This window comes from Saccopteryx leptura, chromosome 2, assembly GCF_036850995.1.
Source record: "Saccopteryx leptura isolate mSacLep1 chromosome 2, mSacLep1_pri_phased_curated, whole genome shotgun sequence".
Lineage (NCBI taxonomy): Eukaryota > Metazoa > Chordata > Mammalia > Chiroptera > Emballonuridae > Saccopteryx > Saccopteryx leptura.
The window spans coordinates 380,235,301-380,261,125 of record NC_089504.1 but is presented as its reverse complement, the minus strand read 5'-3'; the positions used below and the strand labels follow the sequence as shown (position 1 = coordinate 380,261,125).

The 25,825-nt window shown below is 44.8% G+C and overlaps 1 protein-coding gene across 1 annotated transcript in view; it reads left to right on the top strand.

Annotated features, from left to right (window-relative positions):
- The window catches only part of GRIK4 (glutamate ionotropic receptor kainate type subunit 4), a 375,204-nt gene extending 349,725 nt beyond the window's left edge, over positions 1-25,479 (top strand). The window contains exons 19-20 of the mRNA XM_066365318.1: positions 22,040-22,158; positions 25,017-25,479. Coding sequence (XP_066221415.1) covers positions 22,040-22,158; positions 25,017-25,379 — 482 coding nt within the window. The 3' untranslated portion in view covers positions 25,380-25,479. The remainder of the gene's footprint in view (positions 1-22,039; positions 22,159-25,016) is intronic.
- Positions 25,480-25,825: the final 346 nt, after the last annotated feature.

Here is a 25,825-nt window from a genome sequence, read left to right as displayed (position 1 = left end):
TTGGCCAGAGGTGAGAGTATAGGATTGAACATGTCCTATTGTATAGTTTGATTTGTTACAGGATACATATCTGTGATCACTAAACTAATAATATTGAATCATGTTTATCATAGCAATGAACTGGATTTAACACTTTACATGGAATTCTTTTATAATCTTACTTTGTTAGTACACTCTTTTTTTTTTTTAAGTGAGAGGCAGGGAGGCGGAGAGTCAGACTCCCTGCATGTGCCCTGACCAGGATCGACCTAGTAACCCCCATCTGGAGCTGATGTTCTTCCCATCTGGGGCCACTGCTCTGTTGCTGGGCAACTGATCTATTTTAGCGCCTGAGGTGAGGCCATGGAGCCGTCCTCAGCACCCGGGGCCAACTTGCTCATTCGAGTGGTGGCTGCAGGGAGGCAGGGGGAAGGGTGGAGAAGCAGATAGTTGCTTCTCCTGTGTGCCCTGACCAGGAATCGAATCTGGGACTTCCACATGCCGGGCTGACACTCTACCACTGAGTCAAACTAATATCAGTAAATTAGTAATATGGCAAATTTATTCCTGGTTATACTTTTACACCCCTGTACACCTGTTTGTTTTTCTGACAACCACCAGGATGGTTCTCTTCCCTGAGGCAGTTTTGATAGGATTCAAAATCTTGGGCACTGGGTCAAATGGACTCCACTTCATAGATGATCTTGTTACATACACTACGGAAGGTCATCGAGCCTTAGTTTCTTGCTGTGAAAAATAGAGGTAATAATAGTAATGCCACCTTCCAGGGCTGTTATAAAGATTGGATGACTTAAATTATGTTAAACACTCAGCACAGTTCCTGGCACAAAGGAAATGAGTACTAATTTTATTCTAAAATCTCAGCCTAAAGGAGCATTAAAACACAATGTGCACTGTGAATAGTATTCACAGGCCACAGGTGTGCCTGTCCCTCCATGCTCCTTAAGGCTAGATGGCTCTTCTAAAGTCAACACTTAGGACATTTATTTTGTGTCTGTTGGTATCTGTCTCTCATGGACTATGAGAAACTCAAGGGCAGGACTGCATCTTATTTATTTTCATATCCCAGGGACCAGCATATCATCTGTCATCAGTGTTTGATGAAGGGATAAACAGTGAATGAATGAATGAGCAAACCTCTCAAGGACCTCCAGCCTGGTACCATGCCCACCCTCATCCTAGGTGTTTCTTCCCAAACAGGAACACTGACACTCCAGGTATTGGCATTGAAAGCATCCACATAGTCCCTGTTGTGTCCATCAGACACCATCAACCACTGTGTGTCAGGCACTATGCTAGGCTCTGAGATGACGAAAAGGCGTAAAATGTGACCCTACTCTCAAGAGGTTTAGCACCTGGAAAAAGGCACAAATAGTCTTTATAATGGCTGCACTGTGGGGCCATTTTAATGAAGAAAGTGTAATGAAGCCTAGAAGAAGCGGTTATTTCTGAGCAAAGGTCAGGGAATGCTTTACAGAGACATCTGGTCTGGACCTTGGAGCATTCGTTAAGAGAGTCACTGTTTTAGGAGAGTGTGGAGCCCAGTTGTTATGCTCAGAATGAGGTTGGAGCTAAGAAGGCATTGAAAACTTGGTACAGGCATTTGGACTTCAAACCAGACTTTCTGGGATGTCCCAGACTTTTCCATAGAACAGCAGTTCTCAACCTGTGGGTCGCGACCCCAGCGGGGTCGCCTAAAGCCATCAGAAAATACATAATGCATATCAGGTATTTACATTCCGAATCATAACTGTAGCAAAATTACAGTTATGAAGTAGCCACCAAAATTATTATTTGGTTTGGGGTCACCACAACATGAGGAACTGTATTGCGGGGTCACGGCATTAGAAAGGTTGAGAACCACTGCCATAGAAGGACTTAACAGCAGAGGAAACTGAATGTGTGCTCTTGGGATCCGGGGACATAGAACATCTAAAGCAGCCCACCATGCTTGGAATTTTCTTAAAGCATTCTGTTTTGTCCTAAAAACATATGTGACTTTTCCATCTGACAACACAGTCAAAGCATGATTATTTAATGTAAATATATTTTCCTACCTAAACTTGAAGTAAAATCAGCTTTCCAGGAAAGTACCCCATAAACACCCCAGAGCTTTGCTTGTGCCTTGGTGTATTAATACACGCTGGGCCGAGTCTAACGGCCTGGGCTGCAGACACCACAGGTCTGGGCTGAGATGTGGCATGGTGGAAGCAGGCCCTGGGGGTGGAATTCTGACCTCTCAGTGGTATTCATGGTCCCAGGAGATAGTCATTGCCTCGGGAAGACCACAGCCAAATTGGTTTTCAGTTCCAAAAGAAGCTCTAACAATTCATAGCAGAAAAAAATGTTCTTAGAAGTCAAGGTGTTTGATTTGCTAGAAGAGGATTCTGGAATGCAAAAGGCTAGTACCTGAAGGAAGCTTGGCATAAAATTGACACTAAAAGTTAGAGAATGGAAAAAGAACAGAAGAGCCAGGCCTCCTCATCCGCAGCCCAGATACTAAAAGGATGCTGGTCTGGGCAGGGAACTTCTGAGCAGGAAAGGACGTGATTAAATGTGGCAGGTCCTTGAGAAGGAGCCTTGTGTCCTGCCGGGAGGTGAAGAGAGGCAGATACGACTCCTAAGTTAGCTGGGGCTTCCAAGAGATAAAGAATTCAGGAGGAGTTCAACTAGTCCCAGAAACAGGTGCCGTGCGACAGTGAACTGAAGGCATGAGAGATGCTACAAGGGGACCCAGGGCCGAGAGAGCCCCGTGACAGCTCTGTGCCTTCCTGGGCTCTAGACAAGAATATTGGAACTCTAAGTGAACCCAGCATTAGGACCTGATACCTAACACCACCCCTTGCCGTTGAATAGAATCTCCTTTCCAGTCTTTGACCTGAGAAACATCTTGGGGTAGAGGGGGAACGCGCAGACACTGTATTTATCTGAACTTAAAGTGGCAACGATTGAGAAGTCAATACGGTGTTGGCGATCAAGTGAAAATGGGAATTTGAGGCAGAAATTAGGTGCATTTATAGAAAAATTGTTACCATTTTTGTAAAGGGGGTAGGCTTTGGAAATTCTTCTCCATTCCACAGAGTTTTTAAAAGACTGGTGTGAGGGCAGAGTTCAGGATGGAAGGGGGAGGGGTCAGACAAAGATCAGGCTGAGAGTGGGGAGGAGCCTTCTCTCCTCTCCTCACTTGGGCACCGAATGTTCTCTGGCGTGGAGAAGAGGACTGAGCTGATGAAAGGGAACGCAAACAGTGGAAGTCATCCTGCCCCGGTCCCGGCGCTTCAGAAGCTGCTAGGGGGTTCTCTCAGTCAGCCAGTGTTCACTTGCTTCTCTGCAGTTGTTCTTTGGAAACGAGGGTGAGCTGTATTAAGAAATAGTGATGTCCAAGAGGGAGGTGTCTGGGAGCTGTTGTGCGAATCACCATGAGAACCAGGACTTTGCTCTCATCCCAGGCACGGGCAGCTAGTGCCAGTTTAGTGCAATGGCCTCATTTCTGCCATGGCTGAAGCCCAAACAAACATTACTAAGAGGCTGAAAGGTTTCCTGGCCAGGCAAAAGTCCATATGACCTCCTCCAAGCCAAGCAAAAGCAGTAGCCTGGAACATGAGGCACCATTGCTTTGTCAATTAGCCATCACACTTCAAGAATCTAATTCCCTGCTCAGGAGACCCCTGCTGTGCCCAAAACACAGGACCAGCATGCCCCAGACAGTCTCTTCCCCAAGATCTTTAAATGGTAACCAGGAACGTAGCCACAGGGACATTTTTCTCCTTGTGACTCAAGTTGAACACAGGGAAGTCTTGTTAAAAGGCTTTCTAAAGCAGATCCCAGGCGATCGTTCACTTTGTGATTCACGGCAGCTTTCACAGGTGCCCAAAGGAAGGCGGAAAGTATAAAACGGACAGAGCGAGATGGAGGTGCAGAGTTTCAGAGGCCTGGAACTGAGAGTGGTGGGCTCTAGGTGCCTGGTTTTAATTAGAAAGTCCCAGGTCATGTGTGGAGCCTAACAGAGTCCTTTTCTGTATTGTTATCCTATTAAAATGCAAGAAATTTCAAAGAAAGATTTGGGTATTGCTATCCACCTCTAACCCAATATTACAGCTCAAACATTGTTGCCAAACAGCAGAGAAGAATCCTAATGCTGGTAGGATGCCACCAGTCCGTCTTCTGGCCAGGTCTCACTTGGCTCCGGTGAGAACCACATTATCCATTTGCTTTGTCTCTCCTTATTTATTTCTCTGTCTATATAGCTCAAGGACCACTAGCTTCATGCACAGCTGAAAAATGAAATGGCAAATTATGTAGAAGACTGGAGAATTACAAAAAACAAAACAAACAAACAAAAAAACCAGGCTTCATTCCAAGCTGTTTCATTTTCTTCTGCCTTTTCTTTTCCAAAACACTTATTTTGTTTATTTTTGCACTCAACTCCTATAAAAAGAAATATCGCGAGCCACTCACAGATGCCAGCGTCCTAATTCAAGGGGATCGGATTGCTGAAGGCTTGCAGAACAATTGCGAGACAACAAGGTAGTAGGTGAATTCCAAGGGAACTAAATACCTTTATCTCAAAGAACACAAGCTCTCCATCGATTTAATTCAAAGGGACATAAATACAGCGTCAGGCTGTGAAAATCAGGGTCCTCTTTCAAGGATGGAAAGGAAGCCAGTGACATTGACTCACAAAGTCCTTAGAGAGCAGGAAGTTTGGGAATGGAAGTGTAAGACATTTAGAGAGAGTGGGGGCAAATAGAGGTGGGTGGGAGGAGAATTCTGGGGATGTTTTCCTCTCTTCTCAGGTAGCTCAGCCTGATTATCATGGTTTTCTGGTTTCTCTGGACAGAGCCAAGACTGGAAACACTAATATGGGAGTTTAGATAGTGTCTTAGAGGGATGCTTGCAGAGGAAGCTTCTCCCTGAACAAGTCAAATTTGTTGCCAAGAGACGGGGAAACTCAAGGAGGGGTGGGTACCAGAAAGCAGGATAAGAAATAGAGGCAAATGGTAGCCCCATGTGTAGACATCAGAGGAGGTCAGCAATTATAAAGACTGCAGCCCAACTTTGTCTGGAACCTGAGCCAAGATTAAGTCAATAAATCATTGATTCAAACATTCACTGTAATGTCAAGGAGAGAAGGAGATTTTATGAGTGGAACTAATAGCCTGTCCACAGGACCCTCTCTCCTGGTCATTCTGAGGGTGGGGGTATCCCAGGAATGAATCCAGTCATCAGGGTGCCAGGTTGAGTTCTGTAATGGCTCCCTGTCACAGGAGGCGGTGAGGGGTTGGGGTCAGGGCCTGACTCTGGCTTTGGTTTGAACCTGGCCCTTCCCTTCATCAGACATGAGACCCAGGGCGAATTGCCTGAGTCCAGGATCTGGGTTTTCTTGTTGGTAAAATGGAGGTCAGAGGAGTGCTGATTCACAGGGCAACTGTTAGGATTGAATTTAAATGTTTAGCATGGTAACTCTGAGCATAGTAAACATGTATAAAGGCCAGCTTGGTTTTTATAACAAACATTAGCGGGGCAGTAAGGTTTATCTAGATTTCACATCTTAGGTGTGAAAACCTGGGCAAGTTACCGAAGGTACTCTGAATTTCCATTTCTGTAACTGTACAATTTTGGACAGTGGACCTTCTTTACAGTGCTTTTAATGATAATTGAATGAGGTCAGGAATGTTTTCAAAAATGAAGTCCTCGAGCTCATATTTGGATTAATTGTGAAGTGCCTCTCCCATCTTTTGTGTTTTGACAAATTGTAAAATGTATCCAGTGCCTCTCCCATCCCTTTCCTATTTCACATCCCTTTCCCTGCTTTTCTCCATCTCTGTCTCCAGAACTAGGTCTAGTCCACAAATGTCCCAGTGAATGCAAAAGAAATGTAAGCAGTACTATTTTATAGTGAGGCAAACGTGATGAATCACTTTATACTTTCTTGGAAGGTCGTCCAGGTCAGCCCACACATGGGCAAGTAAAGTTAATATTTACAACTAAGAATTCCGAGGAGATGGTGCCATTGAATATATTTGCATGGGTGGTAGTGAATGGGATGCTGAAATAGACAGCACATGAAAATCATCTTGTCAGCAACTTCATGTTCCCATCCAATGTTGTCAGTGGGGAACGTGGCCCAGAGCTTCAGCACCTAGCCCAGTGCTCGGCTTGTGGAAGCTCCCCGAAAAAGATGTGTTGACCCATGTCCAAGGACAAATATGCTGTCCCTTGATGAGACTGTGGCACTCACCTCTCCCGTCACTGTACCTGCCTCAGTGGCTCGTATGGCCTGTCTCTTTGCTTCCCGGGCTATAGCTACCCCCTCCTTGTTTGAAAATAACTCCCCTGCATCTCAGACACAGAAATCTACAGTGCTACCTGCAGATACACAGGGATGTTAAGGTCTGAGACACGCACGCACCTGAATCCAAGAGGTGATTATTCCCCAGGCAGAGCGGGTGGGTGGGTGAATGGAGAATTCAAATCTCCTCCAAGGCGCCCCCTTCCAGGCTGCATTCCACTCTGCAGTTTTAGAAACACATTTGTTTGTATTTGTCAACTGTCATTTGTATTTGCGGGCAATCGGTGTGCGATGCCAGAGTTACTAACCAACCCTGCGTCTACTGGGAGAGTTCAGTTCTGTTTCACTTAATTCGATCTTACCGCTGGGCATGGCTGAGGCTCAGAGACCCAAGCGTCAGTGGAAAATCCCAGTTTGAGAAACCTCCGTTTAGATGCCTTCTGTGTGTTCCCATCTGAATAAGGGAGGGGAGGGGCGGTTCATGGCTTCCTGTCCCAGTGGGTGCTGAGGCCTCCGTGAGGGCAGTGGGGGTCCTGTGGTCAGGCCAGAAGGAGTGCACATCAAAGGCTCCCCTGAGCGAGGGCCGTGTGCCACGGAAGGCATCTGACTTCTGCAATGACTGGTGACAGACAGTGGGAAAGAAAAACGCTGCCCTCTCAGCACGTGCTTCCCGCTCCCCCCTCCATCTGTTTCTCAGCTCTGACTCTGCCAGCGATCTATTCCTGCTTCCACTTTCCAATAAGTTCCTAAAGGCATGAGTGGTATACCCGGCTCGCTCAGAAGGGGAGGAGACCACTCAGCCCGGAGTCCACACTCTGGAGCCAACACCCATGATTAACATGCCGGCCCTGAAACGTGAGAAGCTGGGAAAGACAGACTGGGGGGTGTTTCGGTGACTCATGGTTTCCACCTGTCTCCTGCTAAAACCTCAGGTCCCCCAAGAAGCTTTCCCTGATCTAATCAACATCCTCCCAGCACAGATAACCTGTCTGCTCATACCCCTCCTCCTCGCCCTCCTACCTGCCTGGGACCCAGTACTGTCAGGCCGTGATGTGTATTATCCATGTCAACGTCCAGTCGCACGTTGGCCAGCTGCTTAGTGCAGTCTGGGCCATCTGCCTCTGTGACCAGGCTGGGAACACTCAACAAGGGCTGTCACACTTTACTAGTATTTTGAACAAAATTTAATTGGGATTGAATACATATCACAGTGTGGAGCCAAAGTGTCTGATAATCCAGGCTTCTGCATCTGGGATGTCTCTATCCTCCTTCTTTCTGCTCATTCTTTCAACAAACATTTATTGGGCTCGTATTGGGCTCCAGGCACCACTAATGGAGTCACAGAGTTGAACAAGACACAGATCTTCCTCTTATGGAACTCACAGTATAATGGGAAGTCCAGATACATGTAATTAAACTAATGTATTATTTTATGCAACATTAGAGTGATACATTGTCGGTAAAACACAAACACCATATACGGAGTCAGGTAACAGGAGAAAGAGATCCCTTAGTTAGGTGTGTGTCTAGGAAGGGGGGATAGGTCCTGGGAAGGGGTGCTAACAGGTGTAAAGGAACACAAGGTAGGAGCAACAATGATGTGTGCTGGACGCTCTTCTAGAGGGTGTGTCACAGTTAGATTTTACATTTCAGAAAGACCACCCAGGCAGCTCTGTGTGGGGTAGAGTTGAGGAGGACACAGCTAAAAGCAGGGAAATTGTTTTGGAAGATGCTGCAACAGACTAAGCAAGAGACAGTGGGGGCCTGAGCTAGGGAAGCTGTAGGAGAGGTAGAGAGAAGGTAAGAAATTGAAAAGCATTTTGGAGATAAAGTCAGCAGGGCTTGGGAATAGCCTAGTGCATGGAGGAGAGTCAAGAGACCAAGTGCAGAAAAATAAGGAGACAACGTGCCTCTACAAGCAAAGGTGATGGAGAAGAAGGAAAGAGATCAGAGAGCAATGTTTTTATTGAAAGCTTAGAAAAAGGAGCCTGACCAGTGGTGGCACAGTGGGTAGAGCATTGACCGGGAACGCTGGGGTCGCCAGTTTGAAACCCTGAGATTGCCAGCTTGAGTGCAGGCTCACAGCTGGAGTGAGGGGTCGCCGGCTTGAATGCAGTATCATCAGCATGATCCCAAGGATAGCCCAGCTTGAGCCCAAAGGTCAATGGCTTGAGCAAGGGATCATTGGACCTGAGCAGCAGTTCCAATCCCCAGTCAAGACACGTACAAGAAGCAATCAATGCACAACCAAAGTGAGACAACTACAAATTGGTGCTTCTTTCTCTCTTTTCCCCATATCTCCTAGAAAGGGGTGTGGTTGATAATATCAAATGCTACAAAAGCTTACTTAAGATCGGGACTAGAAAATTTCCAATAAGTTAGAAATAAAATGTTCATTGGTAAATTTGGTAAGGGAGGTTTTAGTGGTGCAAGACAAAATCGCACAGGATGAGTGGTGAATAGGAAAAACGAAAGTGAATTCAGAACTCTTTCAGATACCATAGACAAGATTGCCTAGGGCCTAAAAGTTTTTCCAGCATCCAAAATTCTGTTTGAGATCTGAAGGAAATTATTCGTTCCAAAATGCAAAAAGAAAACTGCAAAATTACATGAAGGCAGACATATTTAATTAAATATCTCCAAAAAACAACATTGTTTTGACTTTATTAATTTCAAAATTTAATAGTCATAAAAACTTCATTACATTATTACATTTAGAAACAATGTTTTGCTAGATTTTCCTCATTTTGCAGCATGATTGTTGAGAAATTGCAACCCGTTATAAATCAACACTTTCTTACCATTTAATCATTTCAGAAGCAAAAAAAAAATTTTTTTTTTTTGAAAAATGAATTTAACATAAGATGTGGGTGCATCCTCTCCTTGCTTTTATGTGAGATGGGGTCTTCAAATGTAAGCATTTTAAGGGCTTGAAAATGTCTTAAGATAGTTCTGATGCAAACATATGTATATTACTATTTCAGTAAGCTTCCCCAGGGAAGGAAGGAAGGAAGGAGAAGTGGTGTTCACTAGACAGAGCTGGAGGGCAAAGGAGGATTTCTCACTTTTCTTTGAGAAGGGGGAAAGGTGAGCATGTGTTGTATGGGGGGAGAGAGTCCACGGCGAGGGAAGGATTGGGGGCCAGGTGACTAGAGGAGGCAGGGAGAGCGGGGAGGGCTGACATGGCTGAACAGGACCCGAAGACGGGCGGAGCGCCTCCTCTGCAGGAACATGAGGGGAGGTTGAGGCCCTTCAAAGGGATCCTGGCCGTGATTTCTATATAGGGCAGTACTACCCCAAAGTGCTAGGAGAGGCATACGGTACATCAGGGGTCCCCAAACTTTTTACACAGGGGGCCAGTTCACTGTCCCTCAGACCATTGGAGGGCCGGACTATAAAAAAAACTATGAACAAATCCCTATGCACACTGCGTATATCTTTTTTTAAAGTAAAAAAACAAAACGAGAACAAATACAATATTTAAAATAAAGACCAAGTAAATTTAAATCAACAAACTGACCAGTATTTCAATGGGAACTATGCTCCTCTCACTGACCACCAATGAAAGAGGTGCCCCTTCCAGAAGTGCGGTGGGGGCTGGATAAATGACCTCAGGGGGCCGCATGCCGCCCATGGGCCGTAGTTTGGGGACCCCTGCGGTACATCAACAGTCACTTGCGAACTATATAGTTACCCGAATAGGTGAGCATCCTTGGTCGTTAAAACTTCACTGGGGTTATCCATCTAGTCCTTCTCCACAGGGGTCAGCTGGAGGAACTAGTTCATCCATGATGCTCAGATGCACATCCCAATACCTCATTTCTCAACACCCTTAAACCTGTGGCTGGAACGTCTGCCCGTCCACCCCAGCCAGATCGTCGGTGCATTCTCTCTCAAGTGTCGCTGCTGTTGCCCCCCGCACCCCTCCACACACAATGGATCCTGATGTTTATATGACAGAAACCTTCTACCCAAATGCTCCCAGGTCCCAGGTTAGAGAGGCAGGTGTTCAAATAAACCCCAAGCACCTTTCTCCTCAAAGGTAGAAATCTATTTCAAACCGTATATGTCTTCCCTTAGAATTGAGTTTTAAAATAATCCCGTTTCTGGCCCTGAACGGTTGGCTCAGTGGTAGAGCGTCGGCCTGGCGTACAGAAGTCCCGGGTTCGATTCCCGGCCAGGGCACACAGGAGAGGCGCCCATCTGCTTCTCCACCCCTCCCCCTCTCCTTCCTTTCTGTCTCTCTCTTCCCCTCCCGCAGCCAAGGCTCCATTGGAGCAAAGATGGCCCGGGCGCTGGGGATGGCTCCTTGGCCTCTGCCCCAGGCGCTAGAGTGGCTCTGGTCACAACAGAGCGACACCCCGGAGGGTCAGAGCATCGCCCCCTGGTGGGCAGAGCGTGGCCTCTGGTGGGCGTGCCAGGTAGATCCTGGTCGGGTGCATGTGGGAGTCTGTCTGTCTTTCCCCGTTTCCAGCTTCAGAAAAATACAAAAAAATAAATAAATAATAATAATCCCGTTTCTGATTATTCAAAAGAGAGGCTATCGTTACCCAGGTACTCCTGAGTTGACTGTGTGTACCTGCCGACCAGAGGTGATGGTTCATTGGACACATCATGATGTGAACCTTGGAGCCAGGGTGGCAGATCAGACGAGATCGGGCATGTTCAGGGTGGTATGGCCGTAGACCAGGGTGGCAGATCAGTAGTGCAGGCAGACATTATACCGGGCTGCGTTATTTTAAAACCCAAATAAAAATAACAGATGCCCACTTGAGGCTTTATGAGAGGAAACCCAAGGCGCAGGAAGGAGCATCAGGCCTCTGCTCCTGGGCCATGGCTCACCTCTTAGTGTGTGGAGCTGCTATCCCTACACTGACGTAGCTCCCTGCCCTGTGACGGCACTACCAACTGAACACAGACGCATAAGCATTTTGGAACAGCATAGCATGTAAGCGACCCGCTTGGTGTTTTCCTGAATGAAAGATGCTTTTTGCTGGGTTTCTTTAATATCAAGACAGCATCCAGTTATGTAGCTAAACTCAGTGGTTGACGCTGTGGAAGTGAAACAACTGTATAATCCTGCAAATATTTATTGAGTGTATACTATATGCCAGGTATCGTGCTAGACAGTGAGGATCCAATCAGAAACTATGCCTGACTTCAAGGAATTACAGTTGTGTACACTGCTTCTAAAAATACTGATCTGAAAACTAATTTGGGGCCTGGCTGGCAAAAGAGTTACCTGTGAAATGTGTTTTAAAAATACCGGCTTCGGCCCTGGCTGGTGGCTCAGTGGATAGAGCGTTGGCCCAGTATACAGAGTCCTGGGATCAATTCCTGCTCAGAGCACACATGAGAAGCGACCATCTGCTTCTCTCCTCTTTCACCTCCCCCTTCTCTCACCTCTTCCCCTCCCACAGCCAGTGGTTCAATGGGTTCAAGTGTGGCCCCAGGCACTGAGGATAGCTTGGTTGGTCCGAGCAATGGCCTCAGTGCTGAAAAATAGCTTGGTAATCCAGCATCATCAGCCCCAGATGGGATCACTGGGTGGATCCTGGTCGGAGTGCATGTGGAAATCTACCTCACTCTCTCTTCTCCTCTCTCCTAAAAAATATAGATTTATGGGCCCCATCTTCAGAGACAGGGGTTTGATAGGTCTGGTGGGACAACTAGGAATCTATATATATATATATTTTTTAATAAATTTTTATTAATGAAAATAGGATGACATTAATAAATCAGGGTACATATATTCAAAGAAAACATGTCTAGGTTATTTTGTCATTAAATTATGTTGCATACCTGTTGGTCAAATAAGTTTGTAAATGTGATATATATGTTTGCTCGCTTGTGACTTATATTGGGTGTGGGGGACAGGCTATAAGCAGGCCAGGTCGTTGTAGCCTGGGGTTTGGTTTTGGGACTAAGCTTTTCCCCACACCCTTGAATGATTGTATTATCTGGGTGGTGCACTCTCATGAGGAATCCAATTATGCCTTGGATGGGTGACTTTGTATCGGAGACTTCCTTGTTTGTATATTGGATTAAGGGATTTTGGTTTTCTACACTATAAAGTGGGACAGACCAGGAGCTTGGACACACAGTTCCTGCTATCACAATTGCAGGGGCTTCCCTGATCCCTTTCCCTTCATGGGAAGAGCTGGTTTTCTGCTTTTCCCTTGTCTTCTTTTGTGGTTTGCCTGTCTTGGTGAGACACAAATAAATAGGATGGCCCCCCGTCCTCTGACTCCGCCATTTCTTTATCGTCTGCCCGAATCCAATGGGAACCTGCATGTGAATGGCCACGATGGCGGCTCCTGGCCTTACAACTGGCGTAGTCGGCAGGATCAAACACATTCAAGGCCTGTGCCACCTTGACAGCTCTCTTAGCAGCTGCAAATGAACCTTGTGCCTGCTCAGTCCAATCCCAGCGAACCCCCTTTCGAATAAGGTTGTACAAGGGGCGTAGTAACTGAGCCAAATGCGGTATAAATGCTCGCCAATACCCCAACAAACCTAAGAATTCCTGTAACTGTTTTACCGTAGTGGGCACGGGGTAGGCTTGAATCTTATCTATAACTGTGTCAGGGATAACTTTTGTCTTACCCGACCAGACAACTCCCAAGAATTTAACAGATAACCCAGGTCCTTGTAATTTGTTCTCGTTAACTGCCCAGCCACATGCTTTCAAATGGGATAGCAGGGTAGGGACTGCTTGCTCCAATTCTGAAAGAGAATCACTAGTTAGCATAATATCATCAATATAATGGTACATGCGACTACCTCTGGCTGTTTCCATTTAGCCAGGTCAGCAGCCACCAGCCCATGGCACAAGGTGGGGCTATGCAAATAGCCCTGGGGTAACACTGTAAAGGTCCATTGTCTCCCTTCCCAACTGAAGGCAAATTGGTCTTGACTCTCTGCGGCTATATCAATAGAGAAAAAAGCATTGGCCAAGTCTGCCACAAAGTGGTATGTCCCCAACTCATGGCTTAGCCGATCCATCATGTTAGCTATCAAAGGAACAGCAGCGTGCAAAGGGGGAACAACTTTATTAAGTTCCCTGTAATCTACTGTCATTCTCCAGGTTCCATCTGCTTTGCGCACAGGCCATACTGGGGAGTTGTAAGGACTGTGTGCTGGCCGGATGATCCCCACCTTTTCTAGTTCAAGGATTGTCCCTGTGACTTCTTCATAACCACCTGGCAGGCGGTACTGCTTGGTGTTAGTCACACGCCGAGGGACGGGTAATTGCAAAGGGGAATGTGATGCATGTCCCCGCAATACTGCCTTCACAACCCTGATCCACAGCCGGAACTCCCCAGCTGTAGTTTCCAACCACAGTCCTTGCAAGACATCTACCCCCAAAATATATTCAGGAATAGGAGATACATACACCTTATATGGCTTAGGAGGCAGTCTCCCTATCCCCAATGGAATAGTTACTGGCTTCACTTGAACAGTTTGGCCCCCATAACCGTCAATGGCCACTGGGGTCCCAGCAAACCGCTCTGGGTTTCCATAGAGAAGGGAACATTCTGCACCTGTATCCACCAAGGCCAACACCTGTTGTACATTGGAAGGGGACCAGTGGATAGCCAGTTCCACATGTGGCCTCCGGTCCCCGCCCATCCCCGTTAGACGGGTCCCTCGGCCTTTTTCCTATTCAAACTGGTACAGTGGGTCTTGGGAGTTCCCCTCTCCCTCGGCCGTCTCTATCATATAATCTTGTAACCGAGCTGTGCACGCACCAAACGTTTTATTGGTAGCTGCTGGGGCCTTTCGTCTCAGTGGCTGGAACTTCTGTTCTGGTTTAAGCTGCCGCCAAAGCTCCAAAAGAATTTTATTAGACTGGCCATCCAATTTCCCCTTATCTGCTCCAGCCGCAATCAAGTCTACCCACATCTGTGTTCGGGTAACCTTTACAGGCCCGTTTCCCTTGTTAGTTGGGGGAGAAACATAGGCAGCAGCCCTCACTGCTTTATGATCCCGAGCGGCCTCCAGCTCTCCCAAATCTGCTACCATCTGTGTAACTGCATTGATGGGCTGCCCCACATAGGGGCCCAAGATAGCCACAAGTGACCCAAAAAGGGCTGACGGGGCGCTAGCAAGGACAAATTCCCTCATTTTGGCCGTAAACACTTCCTCGTCTGGCCCACAAGACCCAGGGTTGAAAACAGCATTCTTCATACCTAGTTCTCGAAGGACCTTTACTAACTCACTGTAGCACTGCCACCGACTCATTGCCCCCGGCAGTTCTCCAGCATTCTGCCAGACCATACGAATGGCAGCCATCACCCATTCTAATAGGGTATGGTCTCCTGGGTTGCCATGGCAGTTCTGAAGACGCTGCCTCAAGGAAGAGTGTGTGGTAATGGCGGCCAATTTCTCCATCTCTGTTCCGGAGAGCATGATGCCATCCACCCCTATATCCCATAATCGTAGTAACCAGGCTACCAGGGATTCAGTAGGTTTCTGCCTAAATTGTGCCCCCAACTCCATCAGCTCTGCCTGGGTATAGGGCCGGACCACAGAGTGTTCCATTACCTGGGCTGGAGGCTGTGGCTGCCCCTGAGGGACTCTTTGTTGCTGGGTTTTTACCTTCTTGGCGACAACTGGTCGGGCTCTCAGTGTGCGTATGGCAGCTTCAGCCTGAGCCTTCTCATCCTCGGAAGAGGAGTCGCAAGCGCCTGCTCCCGCTGACTCAAAGCCAATCCACCGGCACGGATGCTGCTGCTCCTTTGGTGACCGTTTAGGCTCCTGTGGCTGCTGGCTTTTGGCCAGAAGCTGAGACTCGAGCTCTTGAATCCGCAGTTGTTTCTCCAACAACTGCCGGTGAACACGTTCAACTTCCAGGGTAAACTGCAACTCGCGAACCCGTAATTCCTTCTCCAGTGCTCGCTCCAATTCCAGCCTTTTCTGCCGTTCTATTTTCAATTCATACTGAAGCTTTTGACCTCGGGCAGTTTCCTCTTGAGTAAAAAACATGTAGCCCATGGCCCCTAAAAGGACAGCCATGGGGAGCCAGAGCAGCAACCAGTACTCTATCCCACCCATCAAGGGTGGTGGCTCCATACCAATCTCTGAATCCTGCCGGAAACTACGCCAGTTGTAAGGCCAGGAGCCGCCATCGTGGCCATTCACATGCAGGTTCCCATTGGATTCGGGCAGACGATAAAGAAATGGCGGAGTCAGAGGACGGGGGGCCATCCTATTTATTGGTGTCTCACCAAGACAGGCAAACCACAAAAGAAGACAAGGGAAAAGCAGAAAACCAGCTCTTCCCATGAAGGGAAAGGGATCAGGGAAGCCCCTGCAATTGTGATAGCAGGAACTGTGTGTCCAAGCTCCTGGTCTGTCCCACTTTATAGTGTAGAAAACCAAAATCCCTTAATCCAATATACAAACAAGGAAGTCTCCGATACAAAGTCACCCATCCAAGGCATAATTGGATTCCTCATGAGAGTGCACCACCCAGATAATACAATCATTCAAGGGTGTGGGGAAAAGCTTAGTCCCAAAACCAAACCCCAGGCTACAACGACCTGGCCTGCTTATAGCCTGTCCCCCACACCCAATATAAGTCACAAGCGAGCAAACATATATATCACATTTACAAACTTATTTGACCAACAATACCCCTCGCCCAAAGTCAGATTGTCCTCCGCCTCCCTCTATCTAGTTCTCTGTGCCCCTCCCCCTCCCCCTAACTCTCTCCCTCCCTCCCTCCGGCGTCCTCCCTCCCCCCACCCCTGGTAACCACCACACTCTTGTCCATGTCTCTTAGTCTCGTTTTTATGTTCCACCAATGTATGGAATCATGTAGTTCTTGTTTTTTTCTGATTTACTTATTTCACTCCGTATAATGTTATCAAGATCCCACCATTTTGCTGTAAATGATCTGATGTCATCATTTCTTATGGCTGAGTAGTATTCCATAGTGTATATGTGCCACATCTTCTTTATCCAGTCTTCTATTGAAGGGCTTTTTGGTTGTTTCCATGTCTTGGCCACTGTGAACAGTGCTGCAATGAACATGGGGCTACATGTGTCTTTACGTATCAATGTTTCTGAGGTTTTGGGGTATATACCCAGTAGAGGGATTGCTGGGTCATAAGGTAGTTCTATTTGCAGTTTTTTGAGGAACCACCATACTTTCCTCCATAATGGTTGTACTACTTTACATTCCCACCAACAGTGGATGAGAGTTCCCTTTTCTCCACAGCCTCTCCAACATTTGCTATTACCCGTCTTGTTGATAATAGCTAATCTAACAGGGGTGAGGTGGTATCTCATTGTAGTTTTGATTTGCATTTCTCTAATAACTAATGAAGCTGAGCATCTTTTCATATATCTGTTGGCCATTTGTATTTCTTCCTGGGAGAAGTGTCTGTTCATGTCCTCTTCCCATTTTTTTATTGGATTGTTTGTTTGTTTGTAGTTGAGTTTTATGAGTTCTTTGTAAATTTTGGATATTAGGCCCTTATCTGAGCTGTTGTTTGAAAATATCAGTTCCCATTTAGTTGGCTGTCTGTTTATTTTGATATCAGTTTCTCTTGCTGAGCAAAAACTTTTTATTCTGATGTAGTCCCATTCATTTATCTTTGCCTTCACTTCTCTTGCCATTGGAGTCAAGTTCATAAAATGTTCTTTAAAACCCAGGTCCATGATTTTAGTACCTATGTCTTCTTCTATGTACTTTATTGTTTCAGGTCTTATATTTAGGTCTTTGATCCATTTTGAATTAATTTTAGTACACGGGGACAGGCTATAGTCGAGTTTCATTCTTTTGCATGTGGCTTTCCAGTTTTCCCAACACCATTTGTTGAAGAGGCTTTCTTTTCTCCATTGTGTGTTGTTGGCCCCTTTATCAAAGATTATTTGACCATATATATGTGGTTTTATTTCTGGGCTTTCTATTCTGTTCCATTGGTCTGAGTGTCTATTTTTCTGCCAATACCATGCTGTTTTGATTATCGTGGCCCTATAATATAGTTTAAAGTCAGGTATTGTAATGCCTCCAGCTTCATTCTTTTTCCTTAGGATTGTTTTGGCTATTCGGGGTTTTTTATAGTTCCATATAAATCTGATGATTTTTTGTTCCATTTCTTTAAAAAATCTCATAGGAATTTTGATGGGAATTGCATTAAATTTATATATTGCTTTGGGTAATATGGCCATTTTAATTATATTTATTCTTCCTATCCAAGAACAAGGAATATTTTTCCATCTCATTGTGTCTTTTTCTATTTCTCTTAGCAATGCCTTGTAGTTTTCTTTATATAGGTCCTTTACATTCTTTGTTATGTTTATTCCTAGGTATTTTATTTTTTTTTGTTGCAATCGTGAAGGGGATTATTTTTTTGAGTTCGTTTTCTAATATTTCATTGTCGGCATATAGAAAGGCTATGGACTTTTGTATGTTAATTTTGTATCCTGCGGCCTTCCTGTATTGGTTTATTGTTTCTAATCTTTTTGTTGAGTCCTTCGGGTTTTCGATGTATAGGATCATATCATCAGCAAAAAGTGATACCTTTACTTCTTCTTTTCCGATATAGATGCCTTTTATTTCTTTGTCTTGTCTGATTGCTCTGGCCAGAACTTCTAGCACCACGTTAAATAAGAGTGGAGAGAGTGGACAACCCTGTCTTGTTCCTGATTTAAGGTAGAAAGTCCTCAGTTTTATGCCGTTTAATATGATGTTGGCTGATGGTTTATCATATATGGCCTTTATCATGTTGAGATATTTTCCTTCTATACCCATTTTGTTGAGAGTCTTAAACATAAAATTGTGTTGTATTTTATCAAAAGCCTTTTCTGCATCTATTGATAAGATCATGTGGTTTTTGTTCTTTGTTTTGTTGATATGGTGTATTACGTTAACCGTTTTGCGTATGTTGAACCATCCTTGAGATTCTGGGATGAATCCCACTTGATCATGATGTATTATTTTTTTAATATGTTGTTGTATTCGGTTTGCCAGTATTTTGTTTAGTATTTTAGCATCTGTATTCATTAGAGATATTGGTCTGTAGTTTTCTTTCTTTGTGCCATCCTTGCCAGGTTTTGGTATGAGGGTTATGTTGGCCTCATAAAATGTGTTTGGAAGTATTGCTTCTTCTTCAATTTTTTGGAAGACTTTGAGTAGAATAGGAACCAAGTCTTCTTTGAATGTTTGATAGAATTCACTAGTATAACCGTCTGGGCCTGGACTTTTATTTTTGGGGAGGTTTTTAATAGTTTTTTCTATTTCCTCCCTGCTGATTGGTCTGTTTAGGCTTTCCGCTTCTTCATGACTCAGTCTAGGAAGGTTGTATTGTTCTAGGAATTTATCCATTTCTTCTAGATTGTTGTATTTGGTGGCATATAATTTTTCATAGTATTCTACAATAATTCTTTGTATATCTATGATGTCTGTGGTGATCTCTCCTCTTTCATTTTGGATTTTATTTATTTGAGTCCTGTGCCTTTTTTCCTTGGTGAGTCTTGCCAAGGGTTTGTCAATTTTGTTGATCTTTTCAAAGAACCAGCTCCTTGTTTTATTGATTTTTTCTATAGTTTTTCTGTTCTCTATTTCATTTATTTCTGCTCTGATTTTTATTATCTCCTTTCTTTGGCTGGTTTTGGGTTGTCTTTGTTCTTCTTTTTCTAGTTCCTTAAGGTGTGAAGTTAAGTGGTTTACTTCGGCTCTCTCTTGTTTGTTCATATAGGCCTGAAGTGATATGAACTTCCCTCTTATCACTGCTTTTGCTGAATCCCAGAGATTCTGATATGTCGTATTTTCATTTTCATTTGTCTGTATATATCTTTTGATCTCTGCGCTTATTTCTTCTTTGACCCATTCATTTTTTAGAAGTATGTTGTTTAGTTTCCACATTTTTGTGGGTCTTTCCCCCTCTTTTTTGCAGTTGAATTCTAGTTTCAAGGCTTTATGATCAGAAAATATGCTTGGTACAATTTCAATTTTTCTAAATTTGCTGATATTGTCTTTGTGGCCCAACATATGGTCAATTCTTGAGAATGTTCCATGTACACTAGAGAAAAATGTATACTCTGTCGCTTTGGGATGAAGTGTCCTGTAGATGTCTATCATATCCAGGTGTTCTAGTATTTCGTTTAAGGCCACTATATCTTTATTGATTCTCTGTTTGGATGACCGATCTAGAGCCGTCAGCGGTGTATTGAGGTCTCCAAGTATGATTGTATTTTTGTTAGTTTTTGTTTTAAGGTCAATAAGTAGCTGTCTTATATATTTTGGTGCTCCTTGGTTTGGTGCATATATATTAAGGATTGTTATGTCTTCTTGATTCAACTTCCCCTTAATCATTATGAAATGACCATTTTTGTCTCTGAGTACTTTTTCTGTCTTGTAGTCAGCATTATTAGATATGAGTATTGCTACACCTGCTTTTTTTGGGGGTGTTGTTTGCTTGTAGTATTGTTTTCCAGCCTTTCACTTTGAATTTGTTTTTATCCTTGTTGCTTAGATGTGTTTCTTGTAGGCAGCATATAGTTGGATTTTCTTTTTTAATCCATTCTGCTACTCTGTGTCTTTTTATTGGTAAGTTTAATCCATTTACATTTAGTGTAATTATTGACACTTGTGGGTTCCCTACTGCCATTTTATAAATTGCTTTCTGTTAGTTTTGTATCTTGTTTGATTCTTCTCTTTTGTTTTTCTGTCATTTGTTTTTGTTTGTTTGTGTTCCATACTTCTTTCCTCTGTTGCTACCTTTTTTAAGTCAAGTGTTTTTGTGGTGGTTTTTTCAAGGGTGGTTACCATTAAGTAATGAAAAGGGTACCTACCATATTCATTGTAGTACCCTATCTTATGAGTATTTCTGCACTTCATCGTCCTTTGCTACTGTTAATCTCCATCCTCTCCCCCCTTTTTTTCCTTTGTTGTCACAGTTTAAGTTTGGTTTTATTGTGTTCTTGGTGGAGCTGTTACTTGTGGTGTTGTTTTCTTTTGTTCTTTGAATCTGGTTGGAAAACCCCCTTTAGTATTTCCTGGAGTGGGGGCTTTCTGCTGATAAATTCTCTCATCTTTTCTGTATTTGTGAATGTTTTTATATCTCCTTCGTACTTGAAGGATAGCTTTGATGGGTATAGTATTCTTGGCTGAAAGTTCTTCTCTTTCAGGGCTTTAAATATTGGGGTCCACTCTCTTCTAGCTTGTAGAGTTTCTGCTGAGAAATCTGATGATAATCTAATAGGCCTTCCTTTATATGTTGTACTCTTCTTTTCCCTGGCTGCCTTGAGAATTTTTTCTTTGTCATTGGTTTGTGTCATCTTTATTATGATGTGCCTTGGAGTGGGTTTGTTGGGGTTAAAAAAACTTGGTGTTCTGTTTGCTTCTTGAATTTGAGGCTTTAGTTCTTTCCACAGGCTTGGGAAGTTCTCGTCTATTATTTGTTTGAGTATATTCTCCATTCCATTTTCTTTCTCTTCTCCCTCTGATATACCTATTATTCTTATGTTATTCTTTCTGATGGAGTCAGACAATTCCTGTAGGGCTTTCTCGTTTTTTATTATTTTTGAGTCTCTTTCTTCTTCTCTCTGTTGTGCCTCAAGTTGTTTGTCTTCTATTTCACTAATCCTATCTTCTATCTGGGCTGTTCTGTTAGCTAAGCTTGTTACCTCGTTTTTCAGCTCGTGAATTGAGTTTTTCATTTCTGTTTGATTTGTTTTTATAGTTTCAATTTCCTTGGTAATATATTCTTTGTGTTCACTGAGTTGTTTTCTGATCTCCCTAAATTGCCTTTCTGTGTTTTCTTGTATATCTCTGAGTATTTTTAAGATTTCTATTTTAAATTCTCTGTCATTTAGCTCCAAGGCTTCCAATATGTTAAGTCTTTTCTCCATAGATTTTTCCACATTTATTTGTGTTACCTCTCTTTCTTTTGTATCCATAATATTCGATTTCCTCTTTCTTATTGGCATCTGAGGGTGGTCTTGTTGATAGCACACAGGCGCGCTTCCTCCGCGGCTTGAATGAACGTCCCTGCGGTAGTTAGCTTCCTCCACACCCTCGTCTCTCAGATTCAAGTGATAACAGTCCTTTTGCTTTCAGTTTGTGTGGAACTCCGGAATGCTCCAAGGATAAATTTTTCTGTTTCTAGTTGATAAATTTGTTGTGATTTTGGGGAGATCTGTCGGACGCGCTGCTCACGGCGCCATTACCGTGACGTCACTCTAGGAATCTATATTTTAACAAGCTTCCCAGGAGGTGCTGATGGCAAGTAGGTTTGGGAACCACTGGTGTGGTAGGCTAAAAAGTAAGATAAAAAGTTTTATTTTCCAAATTAGTATTTTAGTCAAGATATTTTTTCCCCAACTATAGTTTGGTAAAAACAATCACTCTATAGTAAACAAACACATGAGTAGGAGGGACTAAATTTTTTTATGCAGATACTAGAATGCACAGGTATTCTGGAATCATGGGCTAAATCAGATTTTTCTTTACTTAAAGTGACCCCCACCTTCCACTGCCAGACAGACACCCTTTTGGAAGATTTTCACCAGTGTCCTCCATTTGCAACTAAGTTCCCCTTCCCCTCTCTTACTCCAACTACGCTGCAATTTCCCCCCCAAAAAGAATAGTTATGCCTCTTCCAGAAATATGTACATAAAGCTTTGATAAGACCCAGGTTCTTGTCATGTGAATGACTTTCAGCAATTTCAGTAGAATGATTACATCTTCCAGCTCTTGCACACTAATTTTTGTTTGTTATTACTTTCTTACAGGACTGGGAATGGAGAATATTGGTGGAATCTTTGTGGTTCTTATTTGTGGCTTAATCGTGGCCATTTTTATGGCTATGTTGGAGTTTTTGTGGACTCTCCGACACTCAGAAACTCCCGAGGTAAACCTCCAGAGGGGTATGTCCTGTAGTGTTGGCAGAAGGGACGAAGTTCACAAGCTCATGGACAGACAAAAGTCATTCCAGACAGGTCCTGTGAAATCCCACGTGGGGACGGAGTGCCCACAGGCAGACCCGGGGGCAGGAGGTCAATTCTTCATCACTTACTGAGTACGCAGCCACAGAAAGGGTATTTAACTGACAGGGTTCAGATTCTTCTATGAAACAGTCCAGGAAATAAATACGTGAACACTTTTTAATGAACAATGAAACCTTGCACAGCTATAATTTAAGACATATCGTTGCAAAGAAAACGCTGGGCAAAAGTACCAGCTTACTAATGGAAACCCTGACTTTAGTTCGTTCATCTTAAGTATGTTTTCCACTTATAAGCAGAGATGCTTTGAGATACCGCAATTCATGTGGGCCCAAGAATTACATCTTCCTTCTCAGGGATTTTGGATAAGTTTAATTCCCAAGCGTGTGGCTTAGAAACCAGGTTCATATAAGTTTAACACAGATTAAAGAGTCTGAGAAGAAGGAAGAAAACTTTATCCCATTCTCCTTCCATTCTACCTCTGAGAAGGGCCAGAAATCCTTACATGCTAATTGCATTCTTTGGTTTTTCAAGTACATTAGCCTCTAACTCAATCTCCCAACACTGGAACTTCTCACATCTCCTTCGGTAATTGACCCTGGATAAAGAGCTCCTACGGTGCCTAAGTGTACAGCGCCCTGGACATTTATGGAGTTCGGCTCCTCGTAGGGGTATCACAGTCCTTTCACCTCTGTGCTCAGCCGCGTTCCTGTTTTGCAACAAGACTTCATGTTATCACCCCCTCTTCATACTCCTTTGCTCCTTCAGGCAGGGAGCTTAATTGCACCTCTCATCTCACCAAGAAATCAGGAGTGACCGGCTGCTAGTGAAAACCCCCACCTGAAAACTCACCCACAGCTAAAGCTACCCCTGCCTGGGTACATCTTTCTTCCGCTACTCTAAGATTATCGTCTCTCCCCTTTAATTCTTCTCCCTGCTCTCTCCCCAAAATCTAAAAATAGGCTCAAGTTTATTCTATATGTTTAAAATAATAGTGATATTGTTATTGCTCTTGCCCTATGCCTCCCCTGGTCCTTGAAAAAGTCAGTGAGGACTCCTAATAGCTAAAATGAAGAGGAAGTGCTTCACTAGCTGTCTGGGTATGGTAGAGCAGCAGTCCTACCAGAGAAAGAACATGAAAGAGCAGAAGGCTTCTTCTCCCATCATGGTCTGGGAAAAGTGCCCTTTCCAGCACAGGGTAGAGAGCTAACCAGAGCACGTGTGCTCTTTGGGGGTGATAAGTTTGGGTTCAAATTCTAAGTCAGCTATTTATTAGGCAATTAATTGTTTAGCAAGGTATATAACCTCTGAGCCTCCATTTCCGCATCTGTGAAATGGGCATAATAGTAGTAACAGGACTAGCAGTCCAGATCCATGAGTCTTTTTTTTTGTGTGTGTATTTTTCTGAAGTTAGAATCAGGGAGGCAGATAGACCCCTGCATGTGCCCCACCAGGATCCACCGGCATGCCCATCAGGGGGTGATGCTCTGCCCATCTGGAGCATTGCTCTGTTGCAGCTGGAGCCATTCTAGTGCCTGAGGTGGAGGCCACAGAGCCTGGCCTCAGCACCCAGGCCAATCTTGCTCCAATGGAGCCTTGGTTGCAGGAAGGGAAGAAAGTGATAGAGAGGAAGGAGAGGGGGAAGGGTGGAGAAGCAGATGGGTGCTTCTCCTGTGTGCCCTGGCCGGGAATTGAACCCGGGACTTCCACACGCCAGGCGGACGCTATACCGCTGAGCCAACTGGCCAGGGCCCAGATCCATGACTCTTAATCCACAATCCTGAAAGCTAAGAAGCTCAGAAAGTTCCAAATTTTTTTTGTTGTTTGTCAAGCAAATGCATTTGGTGACAAAACTTGGCTTAAATTGATATGAAACGATTGTACATGGTCTTTATGCATTCAGTGTGAAGGGACATACCTTTTGCCATAGAAATATCAATGTGTTTGAATGTAGAGTCTACTCTAGACCCCACTGGGTGTGATAGATAATAACTGTATGTGTATTGTATTACCTTCCTAAAATCCAAATTATTCTGAAAGGTAGCTGGACCCAGAGGTTTCACGCCAGGAGACTGTGGACCTTTAGGAGTGGTGTTGCTGTGGTTTTTGTTGTTCTGATAATTAGAATGCATCCTCTCCAGCTCTAAACAGTCGATTGAAAGAAATGAGAATCTTTAGCCTGAGAACAAAATGCTCCTGGAGACACGGAAGCTTTTTCAAATACTTGAAAGACTAACACGGAGTTAGAGGGTTATTTATTTAGTAGGCTTCTGGGTCCAAATTTAACTGGTATCAATGGAGCATTTCAGGGAGAAGTTATTAACTCAGTAGAAAGAAGCAGCATTTAACAGAAATGGGAGAAAAAATAAATAAAAGCAAGCCCTGGCTGGTTAGCTTGGGTTAGCTCAGTTGGTTAGAGTATCTGCTGGAAACACCAAGGTTTTGGGTTTGATCCCTGGTCAAGGGACATATGATGCTTCTCTCTCTCAAAAAAAAAGTAGGGGCTCTTTCTTAACATGGGAAGTCATTGTTTTTGAAGGTGTTCAAGGAAAAATTGGGCCACCAGCTGGCAGGCATTGAACGTCCCAGTACAGATGGCATTTGAATATGAAGAGGGAGATGAATTGAAAGGCCTTCCATATAATCCTCACATCCGGGATTATGTACATGATTCTGTGACACTGCCCCCGAAGCCCCCATCCGAACAGACAGGGGATCCCTAGGGGCTCTGAGCGGTCGGGCTGTGACCTCCACTTTTTTCCAGGTGTCCGTCTGCCAAGAGATGGTGACCGAGCTGCGCAGCATCATCCTGTGCCAGGACGCTGTGCACCCCCGCCGGCGGCGCGCTGGGGCGCCGCGGTCCCGGCCGCCCGTCCCCGAGGAGCGCAGGCCCCGGGGCACGGCGACGCTCAGCAATGGCAAGCTGTGCGGGGCCGGGGCCGGCGAGCCCGACCAGCTGGCGCAGAGACTGGCCCAGGAGGCCGCCCTGGTGGCCCGCGGCTGCACGCACATCCGAGTGTGCCCCGAGTGCCGCCGGTTCCAGGGCCTGCGGGCCCGGCCGTCGCCCGCCCGCAGTGCCGAGAGCCTGGAGTGGGACAAGACCACCAACAGCAGCGAGCCCGAGTAGCCCTCGCGGGACAGGACGCTCAGAGGCCAGGTAGGGCGGCCGGAGGGCACGCGGGCGCTGCTGTCTGTCCAGAGTCCGAACTCAACAGCGTTCACACTTCTCTCCGGATTTTGGATCCAGTCACTTTACAAAAGGATTAAGGAGCTCAACGTCCCAGCTGGAGACAGCGCCCTGGCTCCGGAGCTGGGTCCACCCAGAGACGTTGCACCGGAGTAGGGATGGGACGCTCTCCCTCCGGACCACAAGGACCAGCTGCTCCCAGTGGGCCTTTCCTTCCCGCCAAAATGACAGTCTAAGGTGGGGGTCCCTGCCCAGACCAGTTCAGTGAATTAGTGGAATCATCAGTGGACTTTACCATTAGAAAGGGACCATTGTACTCTGGGTCGAGTTCTTACAAAAAATAATAATAATAATAAACTCAACAGGGAAGTTTTTCTTTTCTGGAT